Below are 18,501 nucleotides of genomic sequence, written 5' to 3' on the forward strand. Positions count from 1 at the left end.
GATAGTACCACAGATTGACAAACAGATTGCACGCTAAGTAACGTCAGTGAGTATATCCCTCATAATGCTATCAATACATTTTTTAAGGTGCTGAAGGAGGATTTGTTTCACAATCAAGTGCTCCTTCAGCCTTTGATAATTTCCTCCATTCTCGTGATCTTAATGTGCGATTCGGGGGTTTTTTTGTAAGGACAATCAATACCGACTGTATAACTATTGAAAATTTGGTAGCGATCTCTGAGGCAATCAATTTAAAGCACATTCCTATGTTTTCTTAGGAGGTTTACAACGCTGCCATCGAAGAAGATAAATAAAAAATGAATAAAGGGGGTAAGTTTCTAAAGAAACTGTGGTGCTGCGTCGGTGGGAGAGTATAGCAGGTAATTTAATGTTAACAACTGAGTTGAAAACGTAAATTGGTCACCGTAAAGGGTAAAAAAGCTGACGTTTCGAGCGTTAGCCCTTCGTCAGAGCGATTGGAGGAATTGTGGGTTGTGTGTGAGTTTATATGCAGAAAGTGAAGCTACGCTATTGGTGGGAATATGGTGACGAGAAAACAGGAATAAATTAATTGAATGAAAAGCGCTTGATGATTCCGTGGGGATTAAGGGTGCCGATTTGGAAGATAAACTTTTGTTCTGGTGTTTTGCGGCTTTCCGAACTGCCTAGATGTAAGGAAAGGCCGCAAACTGCTCTATGCTGTTTAGAATGATTAGGGAGATTAAAGTATCTAGCCACTGGTTTGGATGCGTCCTTGTCATTTCTTTCCACGTCGCGAAGGTGTTCTCAGAATCGGTCACCTAGTCGTCTTCCTGTTTCGCCAATGTATAACTTATTGCAATAATTGCAAGTTATGCAGTAAATAACATTGGCGGAGGTACACGTTAAGTGATCAGCGATCTTAATGGATCTCTTGGGTCCCGATATTTTCTCTACGTTATGAATGAAAGAACAAGTTTTGCATCTTGAACGAGCGCATTTAAAAGTTCCAGATCGGTCATTGGTTTGAAATGAACTTCTGGCCAAAAAGTTGCCTATGTTTTTGTCACGTGTGAATGAAATAAGTGGGGGTTGCGAAAAATCTCAGTTTTGGAGTTCTTACCAACTGATACCATTTGATAGGGAAAGCGGGGAACGGGGGGGGGGGGGGGAAGGGGGAAAGGAGGAGAATGCTACCAACATCTGACTCTTGTGGTCTAATTGGTAGATACTTCAACTGACCACAAAATAATTGAACTGGTCCATACAGTTACAAACGAAGCTGTACACATTTATTAATCTAGTCTAAAACTATCTATAGGGAGTTCTTCACGGGTCTTTTCTCAAGCTTCAGCAGAAACCTTGGATCAATAAACAGACGGAAGTGCTGTTCTCTGTCTGGCAATTTGGAGTTCTACTTTAATTTCACTATTTTTTATGTACTTAAATAAAAACAAGTGTATGTTTTTCAACTGTCCTTCCAAGTATTCTTCGAATACGTTATAATTTTGCTGTCAAAGCAAACATGCCATGGAGATGCATATCTCATCATGTTTGCCTGTTCCATCTACAGTGCCTTTCCGGGCCTTCTTGTAGTGCAAGCACCTGCACATGTTAATGTAGCTTGCCTGTAGAGTGATGTGTTTCTACTCCTGTCAAGTTCTGATACGACATTCAAGGTTGTGGACGCTATCGTTCTCACTTGACTCTTAACAAACCTGTCCACGGATTGCCGAAATGTCTATAGCCAGCAACAGTCATTTTCAGGAATACTCTGGCAGGTATGGTCTCTCTTTAAAAACTAAATATACGCGCAGAATTGCCTCGGAACATCATCATGCCACAAGTCCGTGTAAAACGCATGTATTTGAATTATCTCGAACGAAGCATACAATGATGCTAAACCAAATTGGTATGCTTCCTGCAATCTGATTCCATACAGAAATCCTGTCCACATGTACATTTGTATCCTTCAATAGAATGGCACCCAATTGCTCTCATCTTCAGGTCTAAGGTTTCCTGTTATAAGCAGAATTACATCCACAATCCACCAGATTCCCAGCCCCCCGAGTGTAAGGAGTTTACCCACAGCTGTGCCAGTGTGTCCCAAACAGAAGCGGTCTACGCCAAGGAATCCCAAGAGAATAGAATACAAAAGAGTTGTCACAAAACGGTGACCTGAATATCTGTGAAATGAAAAAAGAAGGAAAGATGGAATCAATGAGTAATTGCATTACTGAATTTCCGAACGAAGAAATAAATGAATGACTAAATAAAAAGAGGGTATGAAAGGACACGTGAGTAAATTAATGGATGCATGGATAAATGAATGAATGAATGAAGTAATACATGATTGAGAAAAGAATGAATTAATGAATAAAAAGATCACAAAGGGAATAAAAGATGGAAAGATTGATCGATGACAGAGTGAGTGAATATATAAAAAAAAAGGAAGAAAAAAGGCATTATGCAAAAGAAGACAACCAGTCAATAAAAAACAACATACATCAGTAACATTCAATGCCAAACAATAACTTGAAGTCTATTTCAGAGATCCAAAAAACTTTTTTACCAATTTTTTCAGAAATTTATGAGTGATCCTAGTCTATTTACCAAAATTTTATGATGTAAATCAGCAAACTAATATTCGTTAATTAACAATTAAACTAATCGGTATCACAATACTTAACATTAAAACCATCGCTACCATTGTCAGTATTTTACTGCAGCGAGGAATATCAAAATTCATAGTTCTCATCATATTTATTTTACAGTCTTTTAGTTTGCTCTTTATTACATGTAGCATCTTGCCAACGATATTTTAATGTAATTTCTTACGCACTTTTTCTTATCTTTCCTATTTGTTACGTGTAGTATCACGCGCACTGTTTGTTGTCTTTTTACTATTTGTTACGTGTAGTATTACGCGCACTGTTTGTTGTCTTTTCTATTTGTTACGTGTAGTATTACGCGCACTGTTTTTTCTCTTTTCTGTTTGTTATGAGTAGTATCACATGCACTGTTTGTTCTCTTTTCTGTTTGTTACGAGTAGTATCACGCGCACTGTTTTTTGTCTTTTCTATTTGTTACGTGTAGTATCACGCGCACTTTTTGTTGTCTTTTCTATTTGTTACCTGTAGTATCAAGCGCACTGTTTGTTCGCTTTTCTATTTGTACCCTGTAGTATCCCGCGCTGCACTGTTTGTTCTCTTTTCTATTTGTTACGTGTAGTATCACGCACACTGTTTGTTCTCTTTTCTATTTGTTACGTGTAGTATCACACGCATTGTTTGTTCTCTTTTCTATTTGTTACCAGTAGTATCACGCGCACTGTTTGTTGTCTTTTCTATTTGTTACGTGTAGTATCACGCACACTGTTTGTTCTCTTTTCTATTTGTTACGTGTAGTATCACACGCATTGTTTGTTCTCTTTTCTATTTGTTACGTGTAGTATCACGCACACTGTTTGTTCTCTTTTCTATTTGTTACGTGTAGTATCACGCACACTGTTTGTTCTCTTTTCTATTTGTTACGTGTAGTATCACACGCATTGTTTGTTCTCTTTTCTATTTGTTACGTGTAGTATCACGCGCACTGTTTGTTCTCTTTTCTATTTGTTACGTGTAGTATCACACGCATTGTTTGTTCTCTTTTCTATTTGTTACGTGTAGTATCACGCACACTGTTTGTTCTCTTTTCTATTTGTTACGTGTAGTATCACACGCATTGTTTGTTCTCTTTTCTATTTGTTACCAGTAGTATCACGCGCACTGTTTGTTGTCTTTTCTATTTGTTACGTGTAGTATCACGCGCACTGTTTGTTGTCTTTTCTATTTGTTACATGTAGTATCACACGCATTGTTTGTTCTCTTTTCTATTTGTTACCAGTAGTATCACGCGCACTGTTTGTTGTCTTTTCTATTTGTTACGTGTAGTATCACGCGCACTGTTTGTTGTCTTTTCTATTTGTTACGTGTAGTATCACGCACACTGTTTGTTCTCTTTTCTATTTGTTACGTGTAGTATCACGCACACTGTTTGTTCTCTTTTCTATTTGTTACGTGTAGTATCACACGCATTGTTTGTTCTCTTTTCTATTTGTTACGTGTAGTATCACGCGCACTGTTTGTTCTCTTTTCTATTTGTTACATGTAGTATCACGCACTGTTTGTTCTCTTTTCTATTTGTAACCTGTAGTATCCCGCGCACTGTTCGTTCTCTTTTCTATTTGTTACCAGTAGTATCCCGCGCACTGTTTTTTCTCTTTTCTATTTGTTACCAGTAGTATCCCGTGCACTGTTTGTTGTCTTTTCTATTTGTTACGTGTAGTATCCCGCGCACTGTTTGTTCTCTTTTCTATTTGTTACCAGTAGTATCACGCGCACTGTTTATTGTCTTTTCTAATTGTTACCAGTAGTATCCCGCGCACTGTTTGTTGTCTTTTCTATTTGTTACGTGTAGTATCCCGCGCACTGTTTGTTCTCTTTTTTATTCGTTACCAGTAGTATTCCACGCACTGTTTGTTGTCTTTTCTATTTGTTACCAGTAGTATCCCGCGCACTGTTTGTTCTCTTTTCTATTTGTTACCAGTAGTACCCCGCGCACTGTTTGTTGTCTTTTCAATTTGTTACGTGTAGTGTCCCGCTCACTGTTTGTTCTCTTTTCTATTTGTTACCAGTAGTATCCCGCGCACTGTTTGTTCTCTTTTCTATTTGTTACCAGTAGTATCCCGCGCACTGTTTGTTCTCTTTTCTATTTGTTACGTGTAGTATCACACGCATTGTTTGTTCTCTTTTTACTATTTGTTACGTGTAGTATCACGCGCACTGTTTGTTCTCTTTTTACTATTTGTTACGTGTAGTATCCCGCGCACTGTTTGTTCTCTTTTCTATTTGTTACGTGTAGTATCACACGCATTGTTTGTTCTCTTTTTACTATTTGTTACGTGTAGTATCACGCACACTGTTTGTTCTCTTTTCTATTTGTTACCAGTAGTATCACGCGCACTGTTTGTTGTCTTTTTTAATTGTTACCAGTAGTATCCCGCACACTGTTTGTTCTCTTTTCTATTTGTTACCAGTAGTATCCCGCGCACTGTTTGTTCTCTTTTCAATTTGTTACGTGTAGTGTCCCGCGCACTGTTTGTTGTCTTTTTTAATTGTTACCAGTAGTATCCCGCACACTGTTTGTTCTCTTTTCTATTTGTTACGTGTAGTATCCCGCGCACTGTTTGTTCTCTTTTCTATTTGTTACGTGTAGTATCACGCGCACTGTTTGTTCTCTTTTTTATTCGTTACCAGTAGTATCCCGCGCACTGTTTGTTCTCTTTTCTATTTGTTACCAGTAGTACCCCGCGCACTGTTTGTTCTCTTTTCTATTTGTTACCAGTAGTATCCCGCGCACTGTTTGTTCTCTTTTCTATTTGTTACCAGTAGTATCACGCGCATTGTTTGTTCTCTTTTCTATTTGTTACCAGTAGTATCACGCGCATTGTTTGTTCTCTTTTCTATTTGTTACCAGTAGTATCCCGCGCACTGTTTGTTCTCTTTTCTATTTGTTACCAGTAGTATCACGCGCACTGTTTGTTCTCTTTTCTATTTGTTACCAGTAGTATCCCGCGCACTGTTTGTTGTCTTTTCTATTTGTTACCAGTAGTATCACGCGCACTGTTTGTTCTCTTTTCTATTTGTTACCAGTAGTATCCCGCGCACTGTTTGTTCTCTTTTCTATTTGTTACCAGTAGTATCACGCGCACTGTTTGTTCTCTTTTCTATTTGTTACCAGTAGTATCCCGCGCACTGTTTGTTCTCTTTTCTATTTGTTACCAGTAGTATCCCGCGCACTGTTTGTTCTCTTTTCTATTTGTTACCAGTAGTATCCCGCGCATTGTTTGTTCTCTTTTCTATTTGTTACCAGTAGTATCCCGCGCACTGTTTGTTCTCTTTTCTATTTGTTACCAGTAGTATCCCGCGCACTGTTTGTTCTCTTTTCTATTTGTTACGTGTAGTATCACGCACACTGTTTGTTCTCTTTTCTATTTGTTACCAGTAGTATCCCGCGCACTGTTTGTTCTCTTTTCTATTTGTTACGTGTAGTATCACGCACACTGTTTGTTCTCTTTTCTATTTGTTACCAGTAGTATCCCGCGCACTGTTTGTTCTCTTTTCTATTTGTTACGTGTAGTATCCCGCGCACTGTTTGTTCTCTTTTCTATTTGTTACCAGTAGTATCCCGCGCACTGTTTGTTCTCTTTTCTATTTGTTACCAGTAGTATCCCGCGCACTGTTTGTTCTCTTTTCTATTTGTTACCAGTAGTACCCCGCGCACTGTTTGTTCTCTTTTCTATTTGTTACCAGTAGTATCCCGCGCACTGTTTGTTCTCTTTTCTATTTGTTACCAGTAGTATCCCGCGCACTGTTTGTTCTCTTTTCTATTTGTTACCAGTAGTATCCCGCGCACTGTTTGTTCTCTTTTCTATTTGTTACCAGTAGTATCCCGCGCACTGTTTGTTCTCTTTTCTATTTGTTACCAGTAGTACCCCGCGCACTGTTTGTTGTCTTTTCAATTTGTTACGTGTAGTGTCCCGCGCACTGTTTGTTCTCTTTTCTATTTGTTACCAGTAGTATCCCGCGCACTGTTTGTTCTCTTTTCTATTTGTTACCAGTAGTATCCCGCGCACTGTTTGTTCTCTTTTCTATTTGTTACCAGTAGTATCCCGCGCACTGTTTGTTGTCTTTTCAATTTGTTACGTGTAGTGTCCCGCGCACTGTTTGTTCTCTTTTCTATTTGTTACCAGTAGTATCCCGCGCACTGTTTGTTCTCTTTTCTATTTGTTACCAGTAGTATCCCGCGCACTGTTTGTTCTCTTTTCTATTTGTTACCAGTAGTATCCCGCGCACTGTTTGTTGTCTTTTCAATTTGTTACGTGTAGTGTCCCGCGCACTGTTTGTTCTCTTTTCTATTTGTTACCAGTAGTATCCCGCGCACTGTTTGTTCTCTTTTCTATTTGTAACCTGTAGTATCGCGCGCACTGTTTGTTCTCTTTTCTATTTGTTACGTGTAGTATCACACGCACTGTTTGTTCTCTTTTCTATTTGTTACGTGTAGTATCACGCGCACTGTTTGTTCTCTTTTTACTATTTGTTACGTGTAGTATCACGCACACTGTTTGTTCTCTTTTCTATTTGTTACCAGTAGTATCACGCGCACTGTTTGTTGTCTTTTTAATTGTTTACATTAGTATCCCGCACACTGTTTGTTCTCTTTTCTATTTGTTACGTGTAGTATCCCGCGCACTGTTTGTTCTCTTTTCTATTTGTTACGTGTAGTATCACGCGCACTGTTTGTTCTCTTTTTTATTCGTTACCAGTAGTATCCCGCGCACTGTTTGTTCTCTTTTCTATTTGTTACCAGTAGTATCCCGCGCACTGTTTGTTCTCTTTTCTATTTGTTACCAGTAGTATCCCGCGCACTGTTTGTTCTCTTTTCTATTTGTTACCAGTAGTATCCCGCGCACTGTTTGTTCTCTTTTCTATTTGTTACCAGTAGTATCCCGCGCACTGTTTGTTCTCTTTTCTATTTGTTACCAGTAGTATCCCGCGCACTGTTTGTTCTCTTTTCGATTTGTAACCTGTAGTATCCCGCGCACTGTTTGTTCTCTTTTCTATTTGTAACCCGTATTATCACGCACACTGTTTGTTTTTTTTTTCTATTTGTTACGTGTAGTATCCCGCGCACTGTTTGTTCTCTTTTCTATTTGTAACCTGTAGTATCACGCGCACTGTTTGTTGTCTTTTCTATTTGTAACCTGTAGTATCCCACGCACTGTTTGTTGTCTTTTCTATTTGTTACCAGTAGTATCCCGCGCACTGTTTGTTCTCTTTTCTATTTGTAACCTGTAGTATCCCACGCACTGTTTGTTGTCTTTTCTATTTGTTACGTGTAGTATCTCGTGCACTGTTTGTTCTCATTTCTATTTGTAACCCGTATTATCACGCACACTGTTTGTTTTTTTTTTCTATTTGTTACGTGTAGTATCCCGCGCACTGTTTGTTCTCTTTTCTATTTGTAACCTGTAGTATCACGCGCACTGTTTGTTGTCTTTTCTTTTTGTAACCAGTAGTATCCCGCGCACTGTTTGTTGTCTTTTCTATTTGTTACGTGTAGTATCACGCGCACTGTTTGTTCTCTTTTCTATTTTTAACCTGTAGTATCTCGCGCACTGTTTGTTCTCTTTTCTATTTGTAACCTGTAGTATCACGCGCACTGTTTCTTGCCTTTTCTATTTGTTACGTGTAGTATCACGCGCACTGTTTGTTATCTTTTTTATTTGTAACCAGTAGTATCACACGCACCGTTTGTTCTCTTTTCTATTTGTTACCAGTAGTATCACACGCACTGTTTGTTCTCTTTTCTATTTGTAACCTGTAGTATCACGCTCACTGTTTGTTGTCTTTTCTATTTGTTACGTTTAGTATCCCGCGCACTGTTTGTTCTCTTTTCTATTTGTTACGTGTAGTATCACGCGCACTGTTTGTTCTCTTTTTACTATTTGTTACGTGTAGTATCACGCGCACTGTTTGTTCTCTTTTCTATTTGTTACCTGTAGTATCAGGCACACTGTTTTTTGTCTTTTCTATTTGTAACCTGTAGTATCACGCGCACTGTTTGTTCTCTTTTTACTATTTGTTACGTGTAGTATCCCGCGCACTGTTTGTTCTCTTTTCTATTTGTAACCAGTAGTATCCCGCGCACTGTTTTTTGTCTTTTCTATTTGTAACCTGTAGTATCACGCGCACTGTTTGTTCTTTTTTCTATTTGTAACCTGTAGTATCACGTGCACTGTTTGTTATCTTTTCTATTTGTTACGTGTAGTATCACACGCACTGTTTGTTCTCTTTTCTATTTGTTACGTGTAGTATCACGCGCACTGTTTGTTCTCTTTTTACTATTTGTTACGTGTAGTATCCCGCGCACTGTTTGTTCTCTTTTCTATTTGTTACGTGTAGTATCACACGCATTGTTTGTTCTCTTTTTACTATTTGTTACGTGTAGTATCACGCGCACTGTTTGTTCTCTTTTTACTATTTGTTACGTGTAGTATCCCGCGCACTGTTTGTTCTCTTTTCTATTTGTTACGTGTAGTATCACACGCATTGTTTGTTCTCTTTTTACTATTTGTTACGTGTAGTATCACGCACACTGTTTGTTCTCTTTTCTATTTGTTACCAGTAGTATCACGCGCACTGTTTGTTGTCTTTTTTAATTGTTACCAGTAGTATCCCGCACACTGTTTGTTCTCTTTTCTATTTGTTACCAGTAGTATCCCGCGCACTGTTTGTTCTCTTTTCAATTTGTTACGTGTAGTGTCCCGCGCACTGTTTGTTGTCTTTTTTAATTGTTACCAGTAGTATCCCGCACACTGTTTGTTCTCTTTTCTATTTGTTACGTGTAGTATCCCGCGCACTGTTTGTTCTCTTTTCTATTTGTTACGTGTAGTATCACGCGCACTGTTTGTTCTCTTTTTTATTCGTTACCAGTAGTATCCCGCGCACTGTTTGTTCTCTTTTCTATTTGTTACCAGTAGTACCCCGCGCACTGTTTGTTCTCTTTTCTATTTGTTACCAGTAGTATCCCGCGCACTGTTTGTTCTCTTTTCTATTTGTTACCAGTAGTATCACGCGCATTGTTTGTTCTCTTTTCTATTTGTTACCAGTAGTATCACGCGCATTGTTTGTTCTCTTTTCTATTTGTTACCAGTAGTATCCCGCGCACTGTTTGTTCTCTTTTCTATTTGTTACCAGTAGTATCACGCGCACTGTTTGTTCTCTTTTCTATTTGTTACCAGTAGTATCCCGCGCACTGTTTGTTGTCTTTTCTATTTGTTACCAGTAGTATCACGCGCACTGTTTGTTCTCTTTTCTATTTGTTACCAGTAGTATCCCGCGCACTGTTTGTTCTCTTTTCTATTTGTTACCAGTAGTATCACGCGCACTGTTTGTTCTCTTTTCTATTTGTTACCAGTAGTATCCCGCGCACTGTTTGTTCTCTTTTCTATTTGTTACCAGTAGTATCCCGCGCACTGTTTGTTCTCTTTTCTATTTGTTACCAGTAGTATCCCGCGCATTGTTTGTTCTCTTTTCTATTTGTTACCAGTAGTATCCCGCGCACTGTTTGTTCTCTTTTCTATTTGTTACCAGTAGTATCCCGCGCACTGTTTGTTCTCTTTTCTATTTGTTACGTGTAGTATCACGCACACTGTTTGTTCTCTTTTCTATTTGTTACCAGTAGTATCCCGCGCACTGTTTGTTCTCTTTTCTATTTGTTACGTGTAGTATCACGCACACTGTTTGTTCTCTTTTCTATTTGTTACCAGTAGTATCCCGCGCACTGTTTGTTCTCTTTTCTATTTGTTACGTGTAGTATCCCGCGCACTGTTTGTTCTCTTTTCTATTTGTTACCAGTAGTATCCCGCGCACTGTTTGTTCTCTTTTCTATTTGTTACCAGTAGTATCCCGCGCACTGTTTGTTCTCTTTTCTATTTGTTACCAGTAGTACCCCGCGCACTGTTTGTTCTCTTTCTATTTGTTACCAGTAGTATCCCGCGCACTGTTTGTTCTCTTTTCTATTTGTTACCAGTAGTATCCCGCGCACTGTTTGTTCTCTTTTCTATTTGTTACCAGTAGTATCCCGCGCACTGTTTGTTCTCTTTTCTATTTGTTACCAGTAGTATCCCGCGCACTGTTTGTTCTCTTTTCTATTTGTTACCAGTAGTACCCCGCGCACTGTTTGTTGTCTTTTCAATTTGTTACGTGTAGTGTCCCGCGCACTGTTTGTTCTCTTTTCTATTTGTTACCAGTAGTATCCCGCGCACTGTTTGTTCTCTTTTCTATTTGTTACCAGTAGTATCCCGCGCACTGTTTGTTCTCTTTTCTATTTGTTACCAGTAGTATCCCGCGCACTGTTTGTTCTCTTTTCTATTTGTTACCAGTAGTATCCCGCGCACTGTTTGTTCTCTTTTCTATTTGTTACCAGTAGTATCCCGCGCACTGTTTGTTCTCTTTTCTATTTGTTACCAGTAGTATCCCGCGCACTGTTTGTTGTCTTTTCAATTTGTTACGTGTAGTGTCCCGCGCACTGTTTGTTCTCTTTTCTATTTGTTACCAGTAGTATCCCGCGCACTGTTTGTTCTCTTTTCTATTTGTTACCAGTAGTATCCCGCGCACTGTTTGTTCTCTTTTCTATTTGTTACCAGTAGTATCCCGCGCACTGTTTGTTGTCTTTTCAATTTGTTACGTGTAGTGTCCCGCGCACTGTTTGTTCTCTTTTCTATTTGTTACCAGTAGTATCCCGCGCACTGTTTGTTCTCTTTTCTATTTGTAACCTGTAGTATCGCGCGCACTGTTTGTTCTCTTTTCTATTTGTTACGTGTAGTATCACACGCACTGTTTGTTCTCTTTTCTATTTGTTACGTGTAGTATCACGCGCACTGTTTGTTCTCTTTTTACTATTTGTTACGTGTAGTATCACGCACACTGTTTGTTCTCTTTTCTATTTGTTACCAGTAGTATCACGCGCACTGTTTGTTGTCTTTTTTAATTGTTACCAGTAGTATCCCGCACACTGTTTGTTCTCTTTTCTATTTGTTACGTGTAGTATCCCGCGCACTGTTTGTTCTCTTTTCTATTTGTTACGTGTAGTATCACGCGCACTGTTTGTTCTCTTTTTTATTCGTTACCAGTAGTATCCCGCGCACTGTTTGTTCTCTTTTCTATTTGTTACCAGTAGTATCCCGCGCACTGTTTGTTCTCTTTTCTATTTGTTACCAGTAGTATCCCGCGCACTGTTTGTTCTCTTTTCTATTTGTTACCAGTAGTATCCCGCGCACTGTTTGTTCTCTTTTCTATTTGTTACCAGTAGTATCCCGCGCACTGTTTGTTCTCTTTTCTATTTGTTACCAGTAGTATCCCGCGCACTGTTTGTTCTCTTTTCGATTTGTAACCTGTAGTATCCCGCGCACTGTTTGTTCTCTTTTCTATTTGGATACCGTATTATCACGCACACTGTTTGTTTTTTTTTTCTATTTGTTACGTGTAGTATCCCGCGCACTGTTTGTTCTCTTTTCTATTTGTAACCTGTAGTATCACGCGCACTGTTTGTTGTCTTTTCTATTTGTAACCTGTAGTATCCCACGCACTGTTTGTTGTCTTTTCTATTTGTTACCAGTAGTATCCCGCGCACTGTTTGTTCTCTTTTCTATTTGTAACCTGTAGTATCCCACGCACTGTTTGTTGTCTTTTCTATTTGTTACGTGTAGTATCTCGTGCACTGTTTGTTCTCATTTCTATTTGTAACCCGTATTATCACGCACACTGTTGCTTTTCTTTTTCTATTTGTTACGTGTAGTATCCCGCGCACTGTTTGTTCTCTTTTCTATTTGTAACCTGTAGTATCACGCGCACTGTTTGTTGTCTTTTCTTTTTGTAACCAGTAGTATCCCGCGCACTGTTTGTTGTCTTTTCTATTTGTTACGTGTAGTATCACGCGCACTGTTTGTTCTCTTTTCTATTTTTAACCTGTAGTATCTCGCGCACTGTTTGTTCTCTTTTCTATTTGTAACCTGTAGTATCACGCGCACTGTTTCTTGCCTTTTCTATTTGTTACGTGTAGTATCACGCGCACTGTTTGTTATCTTTTTATTTGTAACCAGTAGTATCACACGCACCGTTTGTTCTCTTTTCTATTTGTTACCAGTAGTATCACACGCACTGTTTGTTCTCTTTTCTATTTGTAACCTGTAGTATCACGCTCACTGTTTGTTGTCTTTTCTATTTGTTACGTTTAGTATCCCGCGCACTGTTTGTTCTCTTTTCTATTTGTTACGTGTAGTATCACGCGCACTGTTTGTTCTCTTTTTACTATTTGTTACGTGTAGTATCACGCGCACTGTTTGTTCTCTTTTCTATTTGTTACCTGTAGTATCAGGCACACTGTTTTTTGTCTTTTCTATTTGTAACCTGTAGTATCACGCGCACTGTTTGTTCTCTTTTTACTATTTGTTACGTGTAGTATCCCGCGCACTGTTTGTTCTCTTTTCTATTTGTAACCAGTAGTATCCCGCGCACTGTTTTTTGTCTTTTCTATTTGTAACCTGTAGTATCACGCGCACTGTTTGTTCTTTTTTCTATTTGTAACCTGTAGTATCACGTGCACTGTTTGTTATCTTTTCTATTTGTTACGTGTAGTATCACACGCACTGTTTGTTCTCTTTTCTATTTGTTACGTGTAGTATCACGCGCACTGTTTGTTCTCTTTTTACTATTTGTTACGTGTAGTATCACGCACACTGTTTGTTCTCTTTTCTATTTGTTACGTGTAGTATCACGCACACTGTTTGTTCTCTTTTCTATTTGTTACGTGTAGTATCCCGCGCACTGTTTGTTGTCTTTTCTATTTGTAACCTGTAGTATCCCGCACACTGTTTGTTCTCTTTTCTATTTGTTACGTGTAGTATCCCGCGCACTGTTTGTTCTCTTTTCTATTTGTAACCTGTAGTATCCCGCACACTGTTTGTTCTCTTTTCTATTTGTTACGTGTAGTATCACGCACACTGTTTGTTCTCTTTTCTATTTGTTACGTGTAGTATCACGCGCACTGTTTGTTGTCTTTTCTATTTGTTACGTGTAGTATCACACGCATTGTTTGTTCTCTTTTCTATTTGTTACGTGTAGTATCACGCGCACTGTTTGTTCTCTTTTCTATTTGTTACGTGTAGTATCACGCACACTGTTTGTTCTCTTTTCTATTTGTTACGTGTAGTATCACGCACACTGTTTGTTCTCTTTTCTATTTGTTACGTGTAGTATCACGCGCACTGTTTGTTGTCTTTTCTATTTGTTACGTGTAGTATCACACGCACTGTTTGTTCTCTTTTCTATTTGTTACGTGTAGTATCACGCGCACTGTTTGTTCTCTTTTTACTATTTGTTACGTGTAGTATCACGCACACTGTTTGTTCTCTTTTCTATTTGTTACCTGTAGTATCAGGCACACTGTTTTTTGTCTTTTCTATTTGTAACCTGTAGTATCACGCGCACTGTTTGTTCTTTTTTCTATTTGTAACCTGTAGTATCACGTGCACTGTTTGTTATCTTTTCTATTTGTTACGTGTAGTATCCCGCGCACTGTTTGTTCTCTTTTCTATTTGTTACGTGTAGTATCACGCGCACTGTTTGTTCTCTTTTCTATTTGTTACGTGTAGTATCACACGCACTGTTTGTTCTCTTTTCTATTTGTTACGTGTAGTATCACACGCACTGTTTGTTCTCTTTTCTATTTGTTACGTGTAGTATTACGCGCACTGTTTGTTGTCTTTTTACTATTTGTTACGTGTAGTATCCCGCGCACTGTTTGTTCTCTTTTCTATTTGTTATGTGTAGTATCACGCGCACTGTTTGTTCTCTTTTTACTATTTGTTACGTGTAGTATCCCGCGCACTGTTTGTTCTCTTTTCTATTTGTTACGTGTAGTATCACGCGCACTGTTTGTTCTCTTTTTACTATTTGTTACGTGCAGTATCCCACGCACTGTTTGTTCTCTTTTCTATTTGTTACCTGTTGTATCACGTGCACTGTTTGTTCTGTTTTCTCTTTGTTACCTGTAGTTTCTCGCGCGCCGTTTGGTCGCTTTTCTTTTTGTTACATGTAGTATCCCGCACAGTGTTTTCTCTCTCTCTTTTTTTTTATTTAGTTGTAGTTTCTCGCAGACTGTTTGTTCTGTGTTCTGTATGTTAATAGAATTACTTCATATACTGTTTGTTGTGTATTCTAACTTTGTTTTTACGGGTAAAATCTTGTGGTTTGTTCGTTCTGTGTTTCATTTGTTACGAGAAGTATCTCACGCACTGTTTGTTTTGGAACCAAATTTTTAGGTTTTAAATCTTACGCGCTTTAAATCTCTGTGCTGGTTTCAATTTGTTACTTGCAGGATCTCGCGTGCTGCTTGTCTTGTGTTTTTTTTGTTACGTGTAATATCTCGGACTCTGTCTTCAGTGATCTATTTGTTACGTGTTAATATCTGGCGCCCTATTTGCTTTGTCTTTTGCTAGTTATGTTTGTAATTGTATCAGTAAAATATGCTCGAACATGAGTGGTTCTCAATGACTGAATGAATGAGTAAATGAAGAAGTGACTGAAAAAAGACATCTTTGAAGAAAAAAAGCCTGGCTTAGAGGAGAAACAGTCCATAAGAAACAATGGATATGTAACTCTTACTAGCAATTTCAGGACGCTAAACAATAAATGATCACGATCTACACGCAAGTTGTAGAAAACTCAGTAACACCCCTGAAAGTTGTTCCATCTTGATAATAACTCAAAATTAACTTACTTGATACAGGGAAATTTTTCTAAGCTGAGAAATTTTCTTTCTCCAAAGCACTCAATTCCAGATAAAACTTCACACCATACCCGTGTGTGTTGAACGTCTTCATACTTTGAACCGCCAAACTATAAATAAATTATCACAAAGCAAAATGTTACACAAGCGCTTGAAATGTGTATTTACTTTTATTAGTACACATTACATGTATTAAAAATACTGTTTTCTAAACATTTCCTGAGCTGCTGACAAGGAGAATTTGGTTAACAATCCAGAGCTTCAGTAGTTGGTGATTATTTCCTTTATCCTTGTGACCTTAATGTGTGATTCAGGGGTAATGTTGAAAAGAGAAATTAGATGCTAGTCACTCTTAAAGGTTGAAGGGTTAAGGTGCTAAACTCTTCCCTGAGTGGTTCAAGGTTTCAGCCTTCCACCCTGCTACTCATTAGATTTGTTATTGAGCTTTATTTAGCTCCAGGGGTTTTCTATGTAAAGAGGCTACTTAACCTATGTTTTGATTACAACAAACATAAATATTTTGTTTCATTCTCTGTCTTCTTAGTCCTGAAGGGTTCCACCGGGGAAATGGTTTATTAAAATAATTTCATCATTTTTTGCAAAGGAAGATGCAATGGCCTATCAGTCGATATACTTAACTCCAGAAAGGGAAGGCCACTGTCCAAGCCCTAGCTAGTCAGTCTGCTGTTTTAATTATTCTCTTTAATGAACCCTACACTGGGACCCTCTCTGCACCCAAGTTAAAATGGTTAACAACATATAGTTCCAGATTCTTAACAAAATCCCTGAGGTCACCTGTACTAGACTAGTCTCCTATCCAGGAGGAGAAGGCAAACTATTTGAGGCTTTATATCACAAAAACTGGGATATGATCCAGCAATAAGGAGTCACCAAGCTCACAAGAATTAATGTCTACACCCAAAACCTATGTGTATTTTCTTCATACTTCTCTCTCATACTGACAAGGAGAATTTGTTTAACAAAAAGAGCTTCTTTTGTTGACATCCTTCATTCTTGTGACCTTAAAGGAGTAGGTCACGACTCATGCTTTGCACATATAGAGTGTAGAAACTAGTGGCACCAATGGGCCATTGGTAGCCTTTGCCGATGAGTTTTACTCAATTTGTTTAATCTTAGGATGTAGCCATTATGAAAAGGTCTAAGATATGACTCACATTAAGGATACATACTGGGTGTTGACCATTTTACTGTTACATTGATTGAACAGTTTTTATATATCCAAATATTCATCTATTTATAGAGGCATGAATGAATGAAGGAGAATTTCAGATGTCTGATTGAGCAGGTTTTTCTCGCATGAAGCAAAAGGAGTCAGAAGAACATATTTTAAGAACAAATTATGCTGAGAAGAAAGCATTTTTCCTTTGCAAATCTCTACTAATTCAAGAATACATTCAATTTGGCTGTGAGTTCCTACAAATATTTTTTTTCCCACCTGCCTCATTTTCCCCTTTAGCAAGGTAAAAAGTCCATCAATTTTATGGAACATTGCGTTAAATTTTCCTAAGTGTCAAACTAGAAGAACTCAGTGCTCAAGCTCACAGAGTGACCTTGCCCTTTTGAAGTTTCATTCAGGGGTGGATTTTGTAAGGAGAACTTAGGAGCTGATTAATCTTACAAATAGTGGAAAACCTTTTCACAGGGTTCTGATTTTTTAATGGTTGAGGGTGTGCTATGGAGGAATGAATGTCTGACTTCACAGGAACTAACTACTATTAGCTTTGCTTGTATCTTTGGCAGTTCAAATTTTCTTCAATTTCAATTGAATGGGTCATCATATTCATTGTGATCATAAAATAAAATTAAGTCATATTAAATGGAGGAAAAATGTTTTAAACACAACATGTGCACTTACTTTAGAACATCCATAGCCTGACTCCTCTTGTGCAGTTTTATTTGATGTAAAATCATGTGGTGGATCACATTCAAGAAAGTCTATAGGTCTGGAAGGAAAAGTATTATGTATTAATTTATCACTGATAACAATAGCATTGTACTCATACTATAACATAAATAAGCAAAACAATCTAGTTCACCATAGAAAATCACACCCTCATCTCAATGATACATTCATTTCAACTACAAAAACACTGTCACTTCAAATGAACAGCATCACTCTGACTTCCACTTGCTGAGTTGACGCAAAAGTGTCAGCCACACAGCCTACCAACACAATGTTCCAAGTAAAAAATGTTCTGTGATAGTCCTCCTTGATCAAAATGCTCCTTGTGAATATATCAAGTTGCATAACGGTGACTGTACAACTAAACAATACTAAACAATACCAAAATATCATTTTGCTTCTTACAGATAATCCTTCTTGCAACGATAACCACATGGATGATTAAACAGCCGGTATAATTTGATCAAATGCTATCACTAGAGAGACCTGGCAAATTTACTTTATTCCAGGCGAATTTTCTTTCAAAGTTTTCAGATCTCTGACCAAATTTCCTGCTAGCCCAAGTTTAGGTAAAATTTCCGCACAGCCCCATACTACATTATGCATTCAGTTCTTGGATAGAGAAAACAATGACAAAAACAATACATTGCCATTAGGAAAACAGATTTGTTTTACAATAGTATGGGGCTATGCGGTAATTTTACCTTACCCAGGTGGTAAAATTTCCGCACAGCCCCATACTATTGTAAAACAAATCTGTTTTCCTAATGGCAATGTATTGTTTTTGTCATTGTTTTCTCTATCCAAGAACTGAATGCATAATTTAGTATGGGGCTGTGCGGAAATTTTACCCAGGTGGTGTTATCTTAACCCAGCTTCGAGCAACCGGCCCAGACCATTATAAGAATGAAAAAGAAATATGTGTAGCTACATGCAAGCTGGTTTACAAGCGGAAGTTCACCTTCAGGTAACTTAGTGTTCAATCGACAAAGTGACTTACAAGTAACTGCAGTTCACAAGCGGACCATTCGGGTTATACTTCTCGCCTTCATCTTCACCAATGGTTTTACTTACAAGAAAGGACACGACGAAGAATGCTGTAGCGAAGGATCGTACTCTTTCCGCCATGTTTGTTTTGAGAGCAATATCCCAGCACCACCCGGGTGGTGCAAGGCTCTGAAGGAACAAAGGCGAGGCCACTA

General features: G+C 38.2%; 1 protein-coding gene across 1 annotated transcript; it reads right to left on the reverse strand.

Annotated features, from left to right (window-relative positions):
* Nucleotides 1–1,367: 1,367 nt before the first annotated feature.
* Nucleotides 1,368–18,436, reverse strand: LOC131789311 (TM2 domain-containing protein 2). Its single transcript, XM_059106404.2, has 4 exons — nucleotides 18,300–18,436; nucleotides 17,252–17,339; nucleotides 15,367–15,485; nucleotides 1,368–2,165 (listed from the first exon to the last, which is right to left on the reverse strand). The coding sequence occupies exons 1-4, from the start codon at nucleotides 18,425–18,427 to the stop codon at nucleotides 1,952–1,954; spliced, it is 549 nt and encodes a 182-aa protein (XP_058962387.2). The 5' UTR covers nucleotides 18,428–18,436; the 3' UTR covers nucleotides 1,368–1,951.
* Nucleotides 18,437–18,501: the final 65 nt, after the last annotated feature.

This window comes from Pocillopora verrucosa, chromosome 1 (assembly GCF_036669915.1).
Source record: "Pocillopora verrucosa isolate sample1 chromosome 1, ASM3666991v2, whole genome shotgun sequence".
Classification (NCBI taxonomy): Eukaryota; Metazoa; Cnidaria; class Anthozoa; order Scleractinia; family Pocilloporidae; genus Pocillopora; species Pocillopora verrucosa.

What these genes read in the sequence shown, in the direction of transcription:
- LOC131789311 (XM_059106404.2), bottom strand. Translation starts at nt 18,427, where the DNA reads ATGGCGGAAAGAGTACGATCCTTCGCTACAGCATTCTTCGTCGTGTCC. An exon ending in CAGGCTATGGATGTTCTAAA is followed by an intron (nt 15,486 to 17,251) that starts GTAAGTGCACAT and finishes ATTTATTTATAG; the next exon opens with TTTGGCGGTTCAAAGTATGA. An exon ending in GAAAAATTTCCCTGTATCAA is followed by an intron (nt 2,166 to 15,366) that starts GTAAGTTAATTT and finishes TTCATTTCACAG; the next exon opens with ATATTCAGGTCACCGTTTTG.